The sequence below is a fragment of the Podarcis pityusensis genome (genome assembly GCF_964106645.2).
Source record: "Podarcis pityusensis genome assembly, chromosome: 1".
Lineage (NCBI taxonomy): Eukaryota > Metazoa > Chordata > Lepidosauria > Squamata > Lacertidae > Podarcis > Podarcis pityusensis.
The window spans coordinates 8,383,931-8,405,711 of record NC_138028.1 but is presented as its reverse complement, the minus strand read 5'-3'; the positions used below and the strand labels follow the sequence as shown (position 1 = coordinate 8,405,711).

At 46.1% G+C, this 21,781-nt stretch overlaps 1 protein-coding gene across 1 annotated transcript in view; it reads left to right on the top strand.

Annotated features, from left to right (window-relative positions):
• The window catches only part of RTN1 (reticulon 1), a 127,945-nt gene that overhangs the window by 49,731 nt on the left and 56,433 nt on the right, over positions 1–21,781 (top strand). Inside the window, exons 2-3 of the mRNA XM_080993018.1 lie at positions 11,196–11,930; positions 14,840–15,625. Coding sequence (XP_080849144.1) covers positions 11,196–11,930; positions 14,840–15,625 — 1,521 coding nt within the window. The remainder of the gene's footprint in view (positions 1–11,195; positions 11,931–14,839; positions 15,626–21,781) is intronic.

The window sequence follows — 21,781 nt, the reverse complement described above, 5'->3', positions numbered from 1 at the left end:
ACCACCAGAAGGCCCTCGGCGCTGGACCTCAGTGTCTGGGCAGAACGATGGGGGCGGAGACGCTCCTTCAGGTATACTGGACCGAGGCCATTTAGGGCTTTCAAGGTCAGCACCAACACTTTGAATTGTGCTCGGAAACATACTGGGAGCCAATGTAGGTCTTTCAAGACTGGTGTTATATACGGGCAATCCTTCTCATGTTATTACCGCTTCCATTTATTTCTTTTATTTGCAGCAGCCCGTTAAAAATCTGCACTTTGCTCGTAGTGAAGGATGTGGCGCGGCTGTAGGAATCTATTTTGTTTTTCAGGCGTGATGGCAAGCTGTTGCCCCTGACCTATTTTAATAACAAACACTCCTGGAAATTACAGGCTCCGGTGAAAAGCTTTAGTGAATAACTGTTACGCTGTCCAAGATGCTCTGTGGAAGACCGGTTGTTGTTTTGGCGCAGGCGCTCTGTATTTGAGGGTGCGCGGTAGACCGTGACCATTCCTAGCCACCAGTCTAGCTGCCGTATTCTGGATTAGTTGTAGTTTCCGAGTCACCTTCAAAGGTAGCCCCATGTAGAGTGCATTGCAGTAGTCCAAGCGGGAGATAACTAGAGCATGCACCACTCTGGCGAGGCAGTCCGCAGGCAGGTAGGGTCTCAGCCTGCATACCAGATGTAGCTGGTAAACAGCTGCCCTGGAAACAGATTTGACCTGTGCCTCTATGTTCTATGTTATCTGCAATAAATTATCATCATCATCATCTGTGTAAGCCGCCTTGACACCTGGACTGGGAAAAAGGCAGGATATAAATAAATAACAGTAGTAGTAGTAGTAGTAGTAGTAGTAATAATAATAATAATAATAATAATGTTTGCCCCAAAGAGATCTGATAATGGAATATATATATATATATATATATATATATATATATATATAATTTCAATCATTCAAATATTGCCCTGAGCTTTCTATCTAATCCTGTTTTCCTTTCCACCCACAACAATCCTTGCAGATTACCTCAGGGTTTGAAACAGCATTGAATAAGGAAATGCATGCGTGCAAATTCTCATAACGGACCCTGGAATCCTGGTTCACAGCAAGTTTTATGAATATTGCCACCGCAGCTTCCCTGCTTCGCTCTTCAGCTGACTCTAATGCTTTAAGATTCCCGCTCCTGAGGGGAAATGTACCTGTTAAAGCCTCCATTTCAAAACGGGCAATCCTTCTCATGTTCTTACCGCTTCCATTTATTTCTTTTATTTGCAGCAGCCCGTTAAAAATCTGCACTTTGCTCGTAGTGAAGGATGTGGCGCGGCTGTAGGAATCTATTTTGTTTTTCAGGCGTGATGGCAAGCTGTTGCCCCTGACCTATTTTAATAACAAACACTCCTGGAAATTACAGGCTCCGGTGGAAAGCTTTAGTGAATAACTGCTACGCTATCCAAGATGCTCTGTGGAAGACCGGTTGTTGTTTTGGGGCAGGCGCTCTGTATTTGATGGTGCGCGGTAGACCGTGACCATGGCTATGCATGCCCTTGTGTTTTTAAGAGGAAACAGTAACACTTGCGTTTTGATGCCCATGTAATGCAAATCCTGTGCCAAGAAAAGGCACGTTCTGCAATGCGAATTCTGCGTGGGGCTGCCCTTGCGAATGTTTTGGACGCTTGTCCGGTGCTGAGTGAACTGATCATAGCAGAAAGTCGTCATGTTTATGCCTTGTGCATCTCCAGGGGTGACCTGGAGGGAGGAGAAGAGAGGTGTTTGTAAAGAGGCTGAAAAGTTATTAAAAAAACCCCAAAAACCCACCCCTCAAGGCAGGGCTGGATTTAGGTTTGATGAGGCCGTAAGCTACTGAAGGTTTGTTGTTGTTTAGTCGTTCAGTTGTGTCCGACTCTTTGTGACCCCATGGAGCAGAGCACACCAGGCACTTCTGTCTTCCACTGCCTCCCGCAGTTTGGTCAAACTCATGCTGGTAGCTTCGAGAACACTGTCCAACCATCTCATCCTCTGTCGTCCCCTTCTCTTTGTTCCCTCCATCTTTCCCAAAATCAGGGTCTTTTCCAGGGAGTCTTCTCTTCTCATGAGGTGGCCAAAGTATTGGAGCCTCAGCTTCACGATCTGTCCTTTCAGTGAGCACTCAGGGTCCTTTATATGTCCAGCTGACCTTTGCCAACAACAAATTTTCACTGTTTTTTGTGTTGAATATATGCTATATGGTAATTCATGGACCTAATAGTTATCTAAAGGCATTTGCACATGCAGAATGTAGGCACCCTATATATAGAAATGAGCAAACCAGTGATATTTTAGGGAGCAGGCTAGCAGGCGGGGCCCATGACTTACATCATAGGAGCCTACACAACACAAAACACTGTTGCTGCATGTAGGTTTTATTTTATTTGTTTTTTATCTTATATTTTGGAAATGTGCATCCAATTTTTTTTTTTAATTGGGGGGGGGGGCAAGAGAAGGGGCCCCTAAGCTATAGCTTGTTTAACTTATACGTAAATCCGGCACTGCCTCAAAGACATAATGCCCGGAGGTTGTACTCTGCAGGGGTGGTTCTCACGAATCTGGAAGGTGTGAAAGATTGATGCATCAGGTTGATAAAGGCCAAGATCATCAAGGGTCTGGAAACCAAGTCTGAGGAGGAACCGTTGAGGGAGCTGGGTATGTTTAGCCTGGAGAAGAGAAGACAGAGAACTGATACGATAGCCATCTTCAAATATCCGAAGGGCTGTCACGTGGAAGATGTCTTGTTGTGTACTTGGCATCGTGGGTGCACCAAAATCCACACACAGACTAAAAGACAATCAAACTGGGGAACATTCATACCTCCTCTGACTTTTATACTTCGGCATGTGTGAGTCAAGCATGAGTCTGCTCCTTGCGATAATGAGTTGAGGGGATGCCACGGCAAGGATATGGTTGATGTGTGTGTTCTGTGGGGGTATCAGTCACATGATCCAGACTGCATTTGTAAAGGGCGTTTGCATCTTGGCCTTAATTCGGTCCGCTTTAATTCTTACCATTTTCTGAGAAGTAAAAGCTCTCCAGATACCTTATTTGTGCAATTTAGCTGGGGACAATTCTGAATTTGCTTGTGTTCATTGAGGTCTGCCTTCAAGTCATAACCAGTTTCCGACGTCAGCTTGCCTCTGATACACTTCTGACAACCTAATCTCTTAGTTCAACTCGTGGAAGCTTTTGCTTACTTGAAGCAAATCAATATGTCTCTCAGTACTGTGAAAATTGATATTTTTCTTTGTCAAATCTTTTTTATTGCAAATTTAAATTCAAACATTAAACATCAACATCACCATTTAGGATTCCCTGAATCCTTCGACTCCCCTCTGCCCTTCCATGGTTACCATTATCAATATTCTTTTCAGCTGCTTCACTTATTTTCTCTATTTTAAAAAATAATCATCCATTTTTACCATAGCTTTTAGTACATTACAAGCATTACTCAAATCATGCCAAAGTTTTTAGTTGTTTACAGTGTTCTCTTAAGTACACTGTAAATTTACCCCATTCATTCTTAAAGTTCTTCTCTTCCTGCTTTCTGATTTTCCTGGTCAATTTCGCCATTTCGGCATAGTCCATCATCTTCATCAACCGTTTGTCTCCAGTCGGGACTTTATCTTCTTTCCATCTCTGGGCCAGTTGTATCCATGCTGCTGTCGTTGCATACATAAATAATCGTTTCTGCTCCTTTGGTATCGCCGCACCTAAAATGCCTAATAAAAAAGCCTCAGGTTTTTCTGTGAAAATGTCTCTTGCCCCTTCAAATAGAGGACTTCTCCTGAGGATACTGTCCTCTGTAAAACTGGCCATATGGTTACCTTACACACAAACACCCCCCCCCCCAGGAATGCTAGGAGTCATAGTTTGGCAAAGGCGTCTACATTTTTTCTCTTACAGATCCTTCGCCGCACTCCTAACAGAACTATAATTCCTAGGATGCCCCTGGAGGTACAGAGTGGCTATTAAGCTGCCCGTAGTGTAGGTGCCTGTTGTCTTTGTCCATGGAGTTTTTTTTGGCAGGGATACTGGAGTGACAGCATCTTAAAAAGCAGAGACATCACCTTGCCACAAAGGTCTGTATAGTTAAAGCCATGGTTTTCCCAGTAGTGATGTATGGAAGTGAGAGCTGGACCATAAAGAAGGCTGATCGCTGAAGAATGGATGCTTTTGAATTCTGGTGCTGGAGGAGACTCTTGAGAGTCCCATGGACTGCAAGAAGATCCAACCTCTCCATTCTGAAGGAAATCAGCCTTGAGTGCTCACTGGAAGGACAGATCCTGAAGCTGAGGCTCCAAGAATTTGGCCACCTCATGAGAAGAGAAGACTCCCTGGAAAAGACCCTGATGTTGGGAAAGATGGAGGGCACAAGGAGAAGGGGATGACAGAGGACGAGATGGTGGGACAGTGTTCTCGAAGCTACCAGCATGAGTTTGACCAAACTGCAGGAGGCAGTGGAAGACAGGAGTGCCTGGCGTGCTCTGGTCCAGGGGGTCACGAAGAGTCGGACACGATTAAATGACTAAACAACAACAACAGTGTAGGTGCAACTTTTGCCCCTGCTGTTGCTCCGAGGAAAGCTGTAAATCCGTCATCTTATAAAGACAGACGGTTGCCGATAAGGTGTTAAAAATCAAGGTGAGCCGGTTGATGGATTTTACCCCCAGCTCTGGCAAAACACCGAATTTACTCTCGTTCCTGCTTGCAAATAAGACAGGGAGTCTCACCCACTCTTTCGAGATGAAGAACTGAATATCCCAAGGCACACAGTGCCCTTGCAGCTGACAGCGTTGTTATTATCCATATGACAAATATCTTACGCTGTGCTGTTTTTCTAAACCACTCGCTCCCTCCTCTCTGCTGCCACCGCCCCCAGTGCCTATCTATTCCCTATGCCTATTCAGAAGGTGTGCCGGTTCAGTTTTCCTATAAAGCCTGGAGCCTTGTTATCGAGGAGATGAGCTGTTTTCTGAGTTTGCAGCTAGAATGACTCGTGGCATCCTGGGAACCTAAACCCGTGCTTTCAAAACAGCAGCCGCAAGCTGTGACTGTAGTCTAGGGGCCGAGTGTTGCCTCAGCACAGCTGAGACTTGCTGTCGCTGGCTCCGGGACAGCTTTTTTTGCAAAGCCACTTTGTGCATGTGCTTTCTTTGCTGGCAGTTCATGCTTCTAGCTCTCATGGAGGGGACCAGCAATTTGAGAGCAATTTCTGGGTGAGCTGCTGGGTTAATCTCTTGCAGTGAAAGGAACCTTGCGGTAGCTTAAATCTGATGCACGATGTGTTATCTTGAGCTGCAGATTCATATATACAGGACTGGGGAAGGTTGTAAATAATGAGGCTGTGTATACACCATACATTTAAAGCACCCGGCAGCCAGAATTGATCCACGTACTGGCATACACCAAATGCCTTTGAGGGCCATACTCCCATTAAACTCTCAAGACAATTTTAGGGATTATAATATTCAAATGGAGGAATATTTGTCCCTTAATTCGTGTGAACTTAGGAATTGGGCCATGACGGCAACCAAGACAGCGCATGCATTATTGCTGTCCTACTCTTTTTGGTACCCTCTGATTAAGGGCAACCATTCAAGGCCTTGCCTCCTTGAGACAGTGACGTTTCCATAATTACATAGGGCCTTTATGGAACATAGGTTTCAGCAGATGCCCTCAGTGTACTTAGCGGGGAAATACCATGGAATAGCTCCTATGGAACGGAAATGCATTTATAGATGTAATCAGGTTGAGGATAATCGTTCACTGATGCAGATTTGCCCTTTATATATTTTTTAAAATCTCCTATTCTTTAATGGTTCTTGGATCAATCGCTCCAGGAAGCGGTAGTTGACCTCTTAGCCAATAAATACGCACAAGTTACATGCCTGGTAGCCAAATTTGCTCTGGCAGCTAAGAAGCTTTGCTCTAGTTGTATTAATGCATTATAATTTTAAACATTTTGTGCTGTGGACGTTTTTAGACTCACATGTGATTTTAGAGGAATGTGCTGCTTTTTGCCCTCTGATGTTCATTGCGAAGGCCTTTGGCTATGTACAATAAATTGAACTGAACTGAATTCATAGCACCCCCCTAAGAAGCTTGGGAGCTGTAGTTCACCCCCTCACAGAGCTGCAATTCCCAGCACCCTTAAAGCAAAATTTCTCCAGATTCCTGGGTGAGTGGGTGCTTTAATTGTGCTTTAAATGCACGGTGTGTCTTGCAACCTGAGTTTAGAAGGAAATGAAATGCAGAGCCGAGTCTGCCTGAAATCTTGGAGAGCTGCTGCCAGTCAGTGTAGAATCATAGAATCATACAGTTGGAGGAGACCACAAGGGCCATCGAGTCCAACCCCCTGCCAAGCAGGAAACACCATCAGAGCACTCCTGACATATGGTTGTCAAGCCTCTGCTTAAAGACCTCCAAAGAAGGAGACTCCACCACACTCCTTGACAGCAAATTCCACTGTCGAACAGCTCTTACTGTCAGGAAGTTCTTCCTAATGTTTAGGTGGAATCTTCTTTCTTGTAGTTTGGATCCATTGCTCCGTGTCCGCTTCTCTGGAGCAGCAGAAAACAACCTTTCTCCCTCCTCTATGTGACATCCTTTTATATATTTGAACATGGCTATCATATAATAATAATAATAATATCTTTATTGTCATTGCCCCCTTCGGGGACAACGAAATTACTTGACTGCTCCATAAAAACACTAATTAAACAATACAGTATAATACAGCAAGGGAGATTAGATGACTTTCAAAGTCCGGGCTTCCCATTCAGGGCTGAGATCGCTCTGGAGAAGAAGCTGTTCTTAAGACGGCTCGTTCTTGTCTTCATCGTCCTGTATCTCCGTCCCGACGGCAAGAGCTCGAAGAGACAGTGACCAGGATGCGATGGATCTTTTACTATGTCCAGTGCCTTCCTATGGCACCTTGTGGCATAAATCTGCTCTAAGGTGGAGAGTGGGCAGCCAACAATGCTCTCTGCTGCCTTAACAACCCTGCACAACCCCATCCTGTCCTGGGCAGTACAGCTGCCGTACCACACACATAAGCCATAAGTGAGCACGCTCTCAATGGCACAGTGATAGAAGGCAAGCAGCAGTTTCTGCGGAAGATGGTTTTTCCTTAGTATTCTCAAAAAGTACAGTCTCTGCTGCGCCTTCTTCACAAGCCCCCTTGTGCTGACACTCCAGGACAGATCCTCTTGTAATTCAGTGCCCAAAAATCTGAACGTTGTTACCCTCTCCACACAGACCCCATCACCCCTTAACCTCCTCTTCTCCAGGCTAAACATGCCCAGCTCCCTTAGCCGTTCCTCATAAGGCATTGTTTCCAGGCCTTTGACCAATATTGAGTTAGATGGTCTGGCATAGGACAGTTTCCTATGTTCCTAACCTAGTGTGGGATCTTCAGCTCGGACAGCATGTCTTTGCCACAGAGTGATGCTCCCTGCCCTCTAAAGCAAAGAGGCGCTTTAGCAGAGAACCTGTGTATGTACATATATATGTTTGCAGTATGTACACACCTAGTTTGGCGCTTTCATACGGGGAGAAGCTTAAAGGGTTGAAGAAACTTATGCAATCATTTGACTTTGAGGACTAACATCCACTTCCCCTCCTGCCTGGCTGTCTGCTGAAGAAGAAAGCCTGCAGGCCCTCCGTGAGCCAGCTGTGTGCAAGGGGTGATTGCTGAATCACAGTCTGTAATCTCCGCTCAGTAATCCTGGCTCCTTATTTTTGTCCTTGATCGGGATGGGCTCTGACTGTGCAGCCAGAAAATGCTGCTGCTGCTGTTGTTGTTGTTGTTGCTGCTGCTTCCAAGACAGGGTACTTCATTTGCAAAATAGTGAAACAGGGATCACTAAAAATAGCGCTCTGCTTCATTGGTTCCCAGTTTGGAACAATTTATTTGGCCGTGTGGGGCGCTTTGTGTGAGTGGTATTAGGTTGGCGTCATGGGCTGGTTGGACGCAGAGAGGTGGTGGTGGGGGAACCAGCTGGGAAACCCCCAAGGGAAGAAGGCTCAGAGCCCGGGGAGTGGTAGTTGGACAACGATGAGTGGTCAGAGGGATAAGACTGGGAAGAGAGGTGTCGGAAGCTGAAGAGGTAACAGGGCGGAGTGAGCAGGGAGACTCTGTGGCAGAGAGCAGTCCAGAATCAGAGGCAGAAGCTGAAGCAGGAGGATGGGAGGAGAGAGGTCAAGAGGCAGAGGTGAATCAGACAGGTGAAGAGTTGTGGTGATTTCCCCTCCTGCTGTGGTGAGCTCCCCTTCCCAGTACGTTTCCGAGCACAATTCAAAGTGTTGGTGCTGACCTTTAAAGCCCTAAATGGCCTTGGCCCAGTATACCTGAAGGAGCGTCTCCACCCTCATCGTTCAGCCCGGACACTGAGGTCCAGCTCTGAGGGCCTTCTGGTGGTTCCCTCACTGCGAGAAGTGAGGTTACAGGGAACCAGGCAGAGGGCCTTCTCGGTAGTGGTGCCCTCCCTGTGGAATGCCCTCCCTTCAGATGTGAAGGAAATAAGCCGCTATCTTATTTTTAAAAGACATCTGAAGGCAGCCCTGTTTAGGGAAGTTTTTAATATTTAATGCTGTGTTGTTTTTAACACTCGCTTGGGAGCCGCCCAGAGTGGCTGGGGAAACTCAGCCAGATGGGCAGGGAATGAATGAATGAATGAATAATCTGTCTCCCAGAACCAGGAGAGGCATGGAAAGGGTGGAGGAGAGGTTGGTGGCACCCAGTTTCCACTTGCTGGGGGGGGGGCCTGGAGAGGAGGGGACTTAGGCAGCTGTGGGGTTGCAAGGACTTTCAGCCTCAGCTGAACTGTTTCATGGGGGAAGACCTGCCAGAGACGAGTTGTTGCGCTGATTAGGCCTCACACTCCCATGCAGATCCTGGTTTTGCTCAGAAAGAGTTTACTCCACTTGCTCAGTGCATCCAATCAAGTAACCTGGCAGGCTGGAGATAAACAACATTCAAATTTCTGTTTTAGACTGCCTTTTCTGTGATGTAGGTATGATGTGTCTGGGGCGGTGGTCTTGAGCTACAGGGTGGCAATTTCAAAATGTCTATATAAGGCCTTGCGCGCCATTGTTCTGGGTTCCCCCTCCTTTCCTACGTGTGAGGGGAGCACCCTGTTGGGGCTTGCTCCTGTCGTCAGATCTGTGCCTAGGAATGTGGCACTAAAGGAAGTGTGAACAAGCCCATGCATGCATCTCACTCTCCTTCCTTCAGCCTCATCAGTTCAGAACAATTCCCAGATTTAAAATCTCAACGTGGTTATCATTTTCGCATATCGGGGCCTGTTTGTACCCTGGCTGCTACAACAGAGAGCTCTCTGCTGAGGCAAGCAATTCAGGCAGGTGTATGAATAGTGCATACCTGCACTGGTCCCCCCCCTTTCCAATCATTGAGCCAAGACTAAGAGCACCATCTACTGGGGTACAGCAGCATGTAAACTTTATTTCTTTCTTAAGCCCGTAAGCCCAATAAACTGCTTGCATTTTCTAACCCAGTATTCATCGGCCTGGTACCCTCCAGAGGTTTTGCACTCCCAGGAGCTCCAGCCATGGAAGATAGGACTTCTGTTTCTTGAAAGGCATGCTAGAGACTAGTAGTAATGACTTTGGGGAGATTTGGTGCAGCTGGGGTAGGCAAGGGGCCTGAATGCGCAGTCTCCAATAGCCAAAATACGCATGGCTCAGAAAGAAAGACTTGGTAGCCACGCAAGAGGTTATTTGGCCGCCACTGGCCTGTAGGCATGAACTTCGTTTGTGTACATCCTAGTTCTACCAACTCCTTATACAGCCTTCCATTGTTCTGAACAGGGTTATCAAAGGAGATCTTTCTAAAAAGCTCTGCCTTGTGGCAGTGATGCTGCCACAAAGAGAGAGAGAGAAAGTATTTGTAGTTCAACATGTGGAAGCACCAGGTTGTGGAGGACACCATAGAGCAATGAACAAAGATTTAAGCCTTAGACTCCCATGGGCTAAGTGGATACCTTATTGAGAACATCTGCCCTTTTCTGGTTGGTTGGTTTTGGCATAGTCTTCCCCTGTGTATATATACCAGCATGGAGATTATTCGAAATGATGAACGTGCGGACATGTTTCGTGGGAATTATCAGCATGCTGATGGTGCACGCCTCCTAATTCTTCCTGCTTTGCTCCTTCCCTGGTGCTAGTGGGAGAAACAAACAAGAAGCTGCAATTGAGCTTGATTGCCTGTTACGTCTGAACCTGGGATCCCGGTCTGTTGCTCCCTAACAAACCAGAATCGCTAGCTAGCCTTCAACCACGGTTTATTGCTAGCTTTTGAATCCTGGCATTTTAAAGAACGGCAGGTGAGAATCCTGGCTTTGGACATCACAGGAAATCAAGCTTAAGTGAGGTTTCTCCCACTTGCACAAGGGGAGGAGTGATGGGGAAGCTGTCATGCACCGTGGACCAACATGCTGTTCAGTAAACCATGGTAAGACAGCAACTCTGGCTGACCATGATGTTCAAACCCATCCATTGACATGATGGTGAAGGGTTAGTCTTTACATATTTTTTTGTTTTGCAAAAAAAAATGTTTTAAAATGTTTAAAAGTACTTTCCCAAAAAACCCAGAGTCCTTTCGGTCTGGGATAATTCAGACTGAAATTCCCAGGTGTCAGAAAAGGTTATTTATGTATGCTACAACTGCGGCCCGTATTTTGTTAGCCCAAAAATGGAAAACGAGACAGGTCCCAACCAAAGAGGAATGGCAACTTAAGTTGACAGAATATGCACAACTTGCAGGCTTAACATATAGAATAAGCGAACAAGACGAACATACGTTTAGAGAAGATTGGAAAACGTTTATTGAATATATGGGAAATAATTGTGTACAGCTGAAAACGCTGGCAGCATTAAGATAAATTTCAACAGTGCAAATAAGTTTTGATGGATGCAATAATGGAATACCGATTAGTATAGTTTTTGTAAAATATGCAGGTATTTATGATATGTAAAATGATCCATGGAAAGAGAAGAAGGGAAGTCGTTGATATCTTAAGGATGTAAAATGAGTATTTTAAATTGTAAAACAGAAAATTTAATAAAAATTATGAATACATACACACATATATGGTTAGTCTTTACAGGGAGGATAGCAGGTTCCCCTTTCTTACACACTAAACCTTATTTCTGTGTTTGTTTTAGGAGGCATGGCAGCTTCTCACTTCTACGATTACAGTTCTTCCAAGACATCAGAAAGGGGCAATGGCTCCTTTTACACTTCCCTGATTTCTGATGACTTCTATGCATCTCAGGATTCCTCTTACTTCACCGGCAACCTGCCCAAAGCAGGCAGTCAGGTTACGACTTCAGACAGCACGGAAGGATTTCACACCCAGGACGGGACTGCGTTCGAGTCCCGTGGCCTGTTTAGCTCCGATTCGGGGATAGAGATGACCCCGGCAGAATCCAGCGACGTCACCAAAACCTTTGCCGATCCCATGGAGCAGATGAAGTCGGACGCTTATAAATACATGGACATCAGTCGATCGGAAGAGATCAAATGTCAAGAGAGGTGTGACACAGGCTTGGGCGATGTGGGGCCTCCGAGCTTGAATAATAAACGCCTGGAGGATATTGCTGGACCTAAAGGGACAGTTTTTGAGGGGAAACCTGGGGCCAAAGAGCCAGGCTTATTTGAGGGGTCAACTTTTCCATCCGAGACGTTTGGTGACCAGCAACGCCACCCCACAGTAACAGCGCCCGTCAAGATTACGCTGACTGAGATAGAAACCTTAGAGGGGCCTGTTGCAAGGGAGAAAACCCCAGAAAAGCAAGAGGCAGGCCTCAAACCAAGCCACGAAGTGGTTCCTACGGTGACGGTGTCCGAGCCAGAAGATGATAGCCCGGGCTCTATTACACCACCTTCTTCAGGGACAGGTAAAGACTGCTTGTACTAGGGACGCGGGTGGTGCTGTGGGTTAAATTACTGAGCCTAGGACTTGCCGATCAGAAGGTTGGCGGTTCAAATCCCCGTGACGGGGTGAGCTCCCGTTGCTCAGTCCCTGCTCCTGCCAACCTAGCAGTTCGAAAGCACCTCAAAGTGCAAGTAGATAAATAGGTCCCGCTCCGGTGGGAAGGTAAACGGCGTTTCCGTGCGCTGCTCTGGTTCGCCAGAAGCGGCTTAGTCATGCTGGCCACCTGACCCGGAAGCTGTACGCTGGCTCCTTCGGCCAATAAAGTGAGATGAGTGCCACAACCCCAGAGTCGGTCATGACTGGACCTAATGGTCAGGGGTCCCTTTACCTTTACCTTTACTTCGTAGCATGGATATAAATACATCTTTCTGTGGGGATTATTTGTTACGGTGTGAAGCAATTGTGGTCCATGTGGCTCTGTGGTATATATATTAAGCACTGATCCCCATGTGGGAGTTTTTCTGGGGCTGAAGCTTGCAAGGAATTAAGGCCATTTGCATCATTGTCGCAGATGCTTCTGAGTGGGCTGTGAGGACTCAGGCGTCAGAACTAAAGTGTCTTGAGAATGCCCTTTGGGCTTTGGCGAGAGGTGGGCGATATCTGGTTTTCAACATCACAATATATCACCAGCTAAACATCACGATATATCACAGTGTCCGAAATAAGGGTGGAGCTATGTAGAGACAAACAGTAGGGCTGGGCAATATCTGGTTTTCAGCCTTGTGGTAATATCACTAGTTAAACATCATGACATATCACAATGTCTGAAATAAGGATGGAGTTATGTGGAGGCATTAGCTGCCTTCCTGGTTTTCCCTGCATCGTAATTTTTGCCGGCGCCTGCTCTTGTGATTCGCTGCTTCCTGCATGAAGTAAGGGAGAGCTTAGTCGGCAGGATTAACAGGGGCTGCAGGAATCGAGAGAAGCATTGGCTGGCTTCATGGTTTTCCCCACAGTGTGGTTTTTGCATAGCGCGCGCACACACACACACACACACACACACACACATATCATGGTTCCCAGTATACATTGCCAGATCAGAAATTATGAACCTGATATCACGATCCAGACTTCACACTGGTTTGGGGCGATATATTGATATATTGTGCAGCCCTAGATTTGGTGTAGCGTTCTCATTGACGGAGGATACTAATTGGCAGTTGGCAGCCTCAAGAAGCTCAACGAGTGCATGGCTTGAATCGCAGCCACCTTCTGGTACTCGGGACTGAAGCCTGCCCGGTTTGGCAGCATTGTTAAATAAAGAAAACAGAGATTTTGGGGCAGAGAGATGCTTTTGTATCCCCAAGGGCCTGGTGTTCCTTTGGGACTACAACAGCCTCCCTGAGTCCTTGCTTCTACGCACGCATTAATATCTGTGGAATTGTACCTCAGCAAGCTGTAACAAAGGCAGGGTGAATGTCCATTGCTCTCTCCTGTGTCAAGATTGCTCTAGACTTCTTACAGCTCAGAAGCAGGGAAGAATCAAACTCTGGTTGCATCCGTACCATACCTTTATAGCCATTTTGACAGTCGTGGCATGCAAGTGCTATAAAGATTCTTGGGAACTGTAATTTGTAAGGGGGCTGGGAACAGGGCTTGGCTTGTTGATGTTGTTGATGTTATTTGATTATGTATTTTGTGGTTTTATATTCTGATTTTATCCTGTGAACCGCCCTGAGACCTGTGGGTATAGGGTGGTATATAAATTCTAACAACAAAAACAAAAACACAACTGTGTTGTGGTTGTTGTTGTTTTTATTATCATGACTTTTTTTCAGCTGGAACTCACCGGAACTGAGTTCAATCACCTCTCAGGTGAGCGCCATGGCCATCATAAGAGAACAAAGGAGGTGTTCATATTGAGTTCCAGCACCTCTTTTTCTAGAAAATAGCACTGATTTTTATTATTTATTAAATTTATGTACTGCCCTATACCCGCAGTAGCTCTGCGAGCGGGTTCTCCTAACAGCTTTCCACATGCTCAACAAACTACAGTTCCCAGGATTATTTGGGGGGAAATCTTTAAATATATGGTACAGATGGGATCTGTATCACGTATCATTAGGGATGCATGAACATTAGCTGAAAAAACAATTGGCATCCTTGGGTTGTTGTTTTTAAGTGCTTTCTTTGAGTACTTGCAAAAGCTCGAGAGATTTTGCAAGCGTGGGGAAAATGGTTGCTCGCCCTGTCAGCTGTTTTCAAAGTTGCTATCTTCAACTCCGCCTGTTCAAGCAGAGTTGTCCATGGATTTGAGCAGACACACCATGAAGGTCCAAAAATGGCTAGAATGAAGCAAGCAGCCACCCCCATCACTGAAGACCCCTTGGGTCAAGAAGTGAGTTCCCCTGGGGGTGCTCCAGCAGCCTTAGGGGTGGAGGAAGAGGAGGTTTAGGGTTTGAGAAGAATCGAGGCAAAACGGCCTGCTTGTGGAGTTCTGTGCCCACCTCAGTTGTCTCACAGATCCAAGCACCCTTCTTTGAATGCTTCTGTCCCCATCTCTAAACGTAATACATTTTGAAACCCTGCTTCCTCCTTGCAATAGTGTCGGAATGAACAGTCCTTCTTATCTACACACAAAACAAGCTGCTTTATAATTTGAGCGCAGCTGTGCTGGCTGGGCCTGATAAACGCTATAGTCCAAAACACCAGATTGAGGAAATGTTCAAACTTCTCCAGCACAGATTTCTGAATAATATTTATCAGGTGCTCTTTGCTTCCTGAAGAGACAAAATACAATTTTTGCTAACGTTTTCTCCTTATCTTCCCGTCTTTTATTCTTTCTTGTTTTCTCTCCTCCCTGCTTCTTTGCTCTTCTTCACTCCCCCCCCCATCCCTCCCACCACCCGGTCATCTCCTTTGAAACCCCAGAGGCCCAAGGTAAGGGAAGCCTGTCTGAAGACGAGCTTATCAGTGCCATTAAAGAAGCAAAGGGCTTTTCCCACGAACACCCAGAAGGCCAGAGGTCTCCAGCTGTTGCGCCAGACAAGCAAGGTCCTAAAAAGAAGGTTCCGGAATTTGCAGCTGCTGGCCCTCCTGGAGACAATGAAGGGAGCAGCGCCGAGTCTGGCGACTCCGAGATAGAGCTGGTCTCAGAAGACCCGCTGGCCGCTGAGGAGGTCCTCCACTCCAATTACATGACCTTCAGCCACGCCGGGGGCCCTCCTCCCTCCCCGGCTTCTCCTTCAATACAGTACAGCATCCTGAGAGAGGAGCGCGAGGCCGAACTGGACAGCGAGCTCATCATTGAGTCGTGCGATGCCTCGTCGGCCTCTGAGGAGAGCCCGAAGCGAGAGCACGACTCGCCCCTGATGAAGCCCGTCATTATGGACATCATCCAAGAAGAGAGCCACTCCAGGAACGAGAACAGCAGGGCTTCAAATTACAACGTAAGCAGCTCGAAGGAGAGCAGGATGAACAGGGAGAATCTCGCGGACTCTGCCGCCTACCTGAAGTGCTCCTTCACCTCGCCCAAAGCAAACCCTGACCCAATGCCTGCTTTGGCTGCTGGCGCCGAAGAGACAAAGGACAAAGTAGCAGAGAAGAAATCGGCTGAGACGGCAGCAGCTGTTGCCACAAACAAACCATCGTCCAAAGACCCAGCAGCAAGGAGTCCCTGGCCTTCCCCACCGTTCCCGTTCCTAAATAAGCAGAAAGGTAATTTTGTATGTCCGTTTGTTCATCCTCTAAATGATTGCACGTTGCCCAGAATATGAACCGGGCTGGTGGACGCTAGCTTTGTCTGGTACACTCAGTGGCATAGCATGGTTTGCCAGTGTCCAGGGCTGTGCAGAAAGGGTGGGTGAGAGGGAAACGGATGGAGTATGCACACACATACAACTGCCTAATGGTGTCTGCATCACCCAGGAGATCGCAGCCACAGAGATGAGGAAAGAAACTTGTCTGGAGAGGTCAATTCCTGGTTTGGGTGGAGAAGCTGTTTTAAATGGAGCCCAGCAATGGCAGTGTGCAGCCGTATTGAGGCAGCACATGGTGCTAAAATGTTTTGCCCCTAACAATTTTGCACCTGGGGCGACTGTCCCTGTGTTCCCTGCCCCACTCTATGCTACTGAGTACACTGGCCCTCTCTAGTGGATTGTGGCCTGATCCAAGGTGGGTTGCAAAAGGAGCACCACTACCATTATGCAATTGTATGATAAAAGATTAAGAAATGAGTTCCTGAAGGCATTTTTGGGTTAAAAGTGTGTCATGGGTGTGACAGTGTGGAGCTACCCAGTGTAGCAGAAACAGGAGGAATTAGGAGTCTTGTCTTCCCTTCAAGGTAAGTACATTCATGTGCTGGGAGAAGTTCTTAAACAGAGTTGATTACGACCGAGATGAACTATGGGTGTTGTCTTCAATGTAGCCTGTATCCAGGCTCCTTTTGTTGTTGGTTTGGCCACTTGCTTTTGCAGCATAAAAACAATCCACTTTGCACACGTCCTCAGATATTTTCAGGCGTCCCCATGCTGACCACAAATGGTGTTCCCTTTCGGAAAATTGCCTCTTAATATTATTAGCTAAATGCACAAACTGCCACGTTGCATAAACTGCTGCATTAACAGAAAGACAGCCCTGCAGGATCAGGCCCATCCAACCCAGCATCCTTTTCTATCAGTGGCCAACCAGGTGTCTGTTGAGAACCCCACAAGCGGAACACAAGCGCCATAGCACTCTCCTGGCCTCTGATTCCTTCAAGCGACACTGGAGATCGTACATAACCATTGTAGTTTGTAGCCATTGATAGCCTGTTGCTCATCTCATGCACAGTGCATGGGAAGATCCAACCTTTCCTTGCTCAGGACAGTCCCCTAGCATGCATGTAGATGGGTGGCAAAAATGTCCTTCCCACATGGACCCCCTTGGCCAAAAGTGCACTTCTGTTGAATTTCTGCTGCGCATATCTTGTTTTTCTTGGCTTAGATAGAAAGCTATGAAATGTACCAAACCCACAAAGAAAATTGTTCAGAGTTGGCTGGTCCATAAACAGTGATTTAAAAATAATAATAATAATAATAAAAGCAGCAGCTGCGATAGATTTCCCTGGAGTTTTTGTTCATTATTTCCTAATATACTCTGGGAGCTTTTCCTGTTATCAGCAGTACCATTTGTCAGCTTTTCTTGATACATAGCCAAGATGAAAACCATTATGTTCGCCCATAAAAAGAGAAAAATAGAGCTAAATTCACTCCTGTTGTAAACTGCTTCAAGCTTTGTTAGATAATTTCAGCTTTGGCCAATTTACTAGTCAGGAGCACTGAGTAATACTTACCTACCTATCTGCCTTATTCATCTCTTAAAATCCTACAGTTCCTCTATTGAACTCAAGACTGTACAGTCAGGGGTTCCCTCATTTTATCATGCCAGCCTTGTAAGATAGGATGGGCTGTAAGAGAGGGTGGCTGGCCCAAGGACACCTGGGAGAGTTTATGCCAAGTTTGGGACTTGGACATGTTAAGAACCATAGTTCTGGTAGGGAGAGTGATTTTATGGAACTCTCACTGGACTACAGTTCCCAGAATTCTTTGGGGGCAAGGCAGCCATGGCAAAGTGGTTCAAAACCAAGCCAGTTTGCACTTTTCTCCAAATAATATGAATGACATTTTATGTTGCCTCCACAGCATAGGCAGAAAGGATATCAGCATAATGGTAGTGAATACAGTGGTGTCAGTTTGCGGGATTATATGGGCATTCTTGAGTCAGGTTAACAATTAATTATTTTCAAAAATATCTGACGGGCGAGGGTGAACCCTGGTGAGGCAAGAGGCATATCTTTCCCTCTGTGTGTATTTGTGTCTTGTTTTGCATCTTCAAAATTTAATCTGGATTTAATATGGCTTGCTCCAGTCTTGAGAACAGGGTTGCCAACTCTTAGATATTTAATCAGCCTGTTTACTATCGAGTGTTCTGTTATTCGGCAAATAGATGCATTAAAACGCCTATCAGTTGGCACTCCTGTTCTTGAGGCCTAACCAAGCCATCTAAAAACCAGATTAAAATGTGCAAGTGCAAAACAGAATGCGAGCTATGACACCACCGATGTCCTCATTTGGGAAGGTTGCATCGCACAGAGCTTTGAAAGCTGCCTCTGTTTTTCTGACTGCTGCTCATCGTCTCCTTTTTTCTTCCCGGCCACTTTGCAGTGTGACCTTATTATGAGTTTTGCTTCCGCAGGCCCTGAAACGTGATGGTGAGATGCAAACAGATCTGAGATTTGCAGCAGATCTAGTTCTTTCTTTTGAGCGTTTGTTGCCATCCAGTGGCAATGATGAAAAGCGCAGAACTGAACTCTCATACTGTCTAAAACTCTATTCTTATTTTATTATTGTTATCAATAAATTAAACCACAGAGCCTAGGTCTTGCCAATCAGAAGGTCGGTGGTTCGAATCCCTGTGACGGGGTGAGCTCCCGTTGCTCGGTCCCTGCTCCTGCCAACCTAGCAGTTCGAAAGCACGTCAAAGTGCAAGTAGATAAATAGGTACCGCTCTGGCGGGAAGGTAAACGGCGTTTCCGTGCGCTGCTCTGGTTCGCCAGAAGCGGCTTAGTCATGCTGGCCACATGACCCGGAAGCTGTACGCCGGCTCCTTTGGCCAATAAAGCGAGATGAGCGCCGCAACCCCAGAGTTGGTCACGACTGGACCTCATGGTCAGGGGTCCCTTTACCTTTATTGTTATCATTTGTATATTGCTTTATATTTTTTAAGAAAGAAAAAAATATCAAAGTCGTTTACAACCTGCATTAAAACATCAAACCCAAACAATCCAGAAAAAACATTCCTGATGGAAGTAAAATATAAAGTATACATTCAAAGCAACATAATGAACACAAAAGTCAAATATCATCTTATAAATTTTAAAATAAAATACTGCAAATGAAGGCAACTACAGGCAGATGGCCTTCTTGGTCGTGGCACCCTCCTTGTGGAACAACTCCCTTCAGATGTCGAGGAGATAAAGAACTATGCAACTTTTAGAAGACACCTGAAGGCAGCCCTATATCAGGAAGTTTTTAATGTTTGATGTTTGATTATGTTTTAACGTATGCTGTAAGTTGCCCAGAGTGGCTGGGAAACCCAGCGAGATGGGTGGGGTATAAATGTCAATATCAATATCATCATCATTATTATTAAATGCACATTCAATGCAGCAATTTTAACAAAAAAATCTTAAACATTTCAAAAGACAACATCGCTAAAGGAAGTCAGATATAGAATGCACATTTTAAAACAGCATAATTGGCAAGAGACAAAAACTTGTTATCTTAAGCATAGAACATGTCTGCTTCTGTTGCTGCCAATGGTGGTTTATGGCAGGTGGTGGCTGTGGAAGCTCAGGCTCGATGACCTCGGTCTGCGCTAAGAGGCAACCAAGATGCTATCTGGCCTCTTCAGTAGCCTCAGCTCTTGTAGCTGGAGTCAGTCCGAACCCCACCAGGTGGGAAAAGGTCTGCAAGGCAGGGAATAGGTTTTCAGGACTCACAGCCAATGTTGTACTAGAGAAGTGTACATATGTCAGTTAAGAAGCAGAGCTATTCCTTTATCATAATAACCTATAGTCTGGATTCTCAAAAATGAGTTTCTTTGGAACAGGGCATCTTGAAGTAGATGTTTACCTGGGCAAATGGTTGTGGTTGTTCTGAGGCAATGCACTAACGTCCTGCATAATTTTGACTGGTTCAGATCTCACAGCCAAACCATGGTTTAGCCTCCAGGACTTAAACTCTCCCCAGTCCTCCCTTTCCATATTCTAATTCTCTTCCTTGCTTCTTTTGTACAATGCACAACGAATATGGTAGTTAGGGTGGAAACCTTAATTCACAATCCAGTTCGAACCCTTGTTTCAAATTCTGGCACAAAATAGTACTGGGGAATAAATATGGAGAACTTTGATATTTTGCTTCAGAGATGTACCTCTGCGAGGGGAACACAGGGTCTCATCTAACATTTTGCAGTACCCTTAAGAAACTACAGCCCCCAGAATTTCTTTGGGGAAGCCATGACTGTTTAAAGTGGCATGATGTGGTCTGTGTTGCTGCTAGCATTGTGATAGATTGATCTGGATTGTGATAGGTTGATCGGTGTGGGCATTGTGATTGGCCGATCTGTACTGGTGTCTGGGTTGTGAGAGGTTGATCTGTGTCGGCCTAGAACGATGAGTGGATATACTGCTTGCTGACAAGAGCTTTGCTGACACATAGAATAGCTCGGCTTTGCAAATTTTGTGTGTGTGACTTCTTCCTGTTGAATGGTCTCTTTATTTGAAGGTTCATTATTGTTCCACAGGATGTGTATGTCTTTAAGGGCCAGAGCAAATAACGTGACCCAGTTTTACAACTGTGAAGCAGTATAGCAGGTGCTGTTAAGTTGTGTTAATTAAGCTGTGTCAGCAATTGGGTATAGTATATAAAGAGCAGCACCTATGGGCATAGTAATTGGGTATAGTATATAAAGAGTGTCAGCAATGGGGTATAGTATATAAAGAGCAGCAGTACCCTGGTGGATGGGTCATGCTTGTTGATATATTTAATGTAAAAGGAGTTTTTGTTATTAAAACCTTGGCTCGGTCCCTGCTCCTGCCAACCTAGCAGTTCGAAAGCACGTCAAAGTGCAAGTAGATAAATAGGTACCGCTCTGGCGGGAAGGTAAACGGTGTTTCCGTGCGCTGCTCTGGTTCGCCAGAAGCGGCTTAGTCATGCTGGCCACATGACCCGGAAGCTGTACGCCGGCTCCCTCGGCCAATAAAGCGAGATGAGCGCCGCAACCCCAGAGTTGGTCACGACTGGACCTAATGGTCGGGGGTCCCTTTACCTTTACCTAAAGTTATTTTGTGTTCCTTGTAATGTGTGGTCTCCCCAGCAAGGCCTCTGCAGTGCAACTAATCTGCAAATAGCCAACACTTCCTTCATGGCCCAGCCCATTTATCAGAGTTCTATCTTTCGTAGAATCATAGAATTGTAGAGTTGGAAGGGACCCTAAGGGTCATCTAGTCCAACCCCCTGCAATGCAGGAATCTCCGCTAAAGCATCCATGACAGATGGGCCTCCAACATCTGCTTGAAAACCTCCAAGGAAGGATTGTCTACCGCCTCCCGAGGGAGACCGTTCCACTGTAGAACAGCTCTTACTCTCAGAAAGTTCTTCCTGATGTGTAGTCAGAATCTCCTTTCTTGTGACTTGACGCCAACAGTTCGAGTCCTACCCTCCACAGCCAGAGAAAACAACACTGGCCCTCAGGGCAACATTGCAGAGGATGCAAAGCCTGCACGCCACCATTCTTAACATTGGATTCCCTCCCCTGCATGTCTCATTCTGCCCTCCTGGCAGAAACGCAGCATCTTATTCCTGAGGATACTCCTCTGTGGTCTTTCTAAGAAGGAAGCTCTCCCAGTGCACATACCTTGCCTATCAAAATGGCAGGGGTTTCCCCAAGTGAAGTACTGATGCATTTGCATCATTGGTAGAAAACCTGCTTTGCTTGTAGAGCTTCTTATATTCAATCAGTATATTTCCAAGCACAATTCAAAGTGTTGGTGCTGACCTTTAAAGCCCTAAGCGGCCTCGGCCCAGTATACCTGAAGGAGCGTCTCCACCCCCATCATTAAGCCCAGACACTGAGGTCCAGCTCCAAGGGCCTTCTGGAGGTTCCCTCCCTGCGAGAAGTGAGGTTACAGGGAACCAGGCAGAGGGCCTTCCTGGTGGTGGCACCCGCCCTGTGGAAGGCCCTCCCATCAGATGTCAAGGAAATAAACAACTATCTGATGTTTAGAAGACATCTGAAGGCAGCCCTCTTTAGGGAAGTTTTTAATGGCTGATG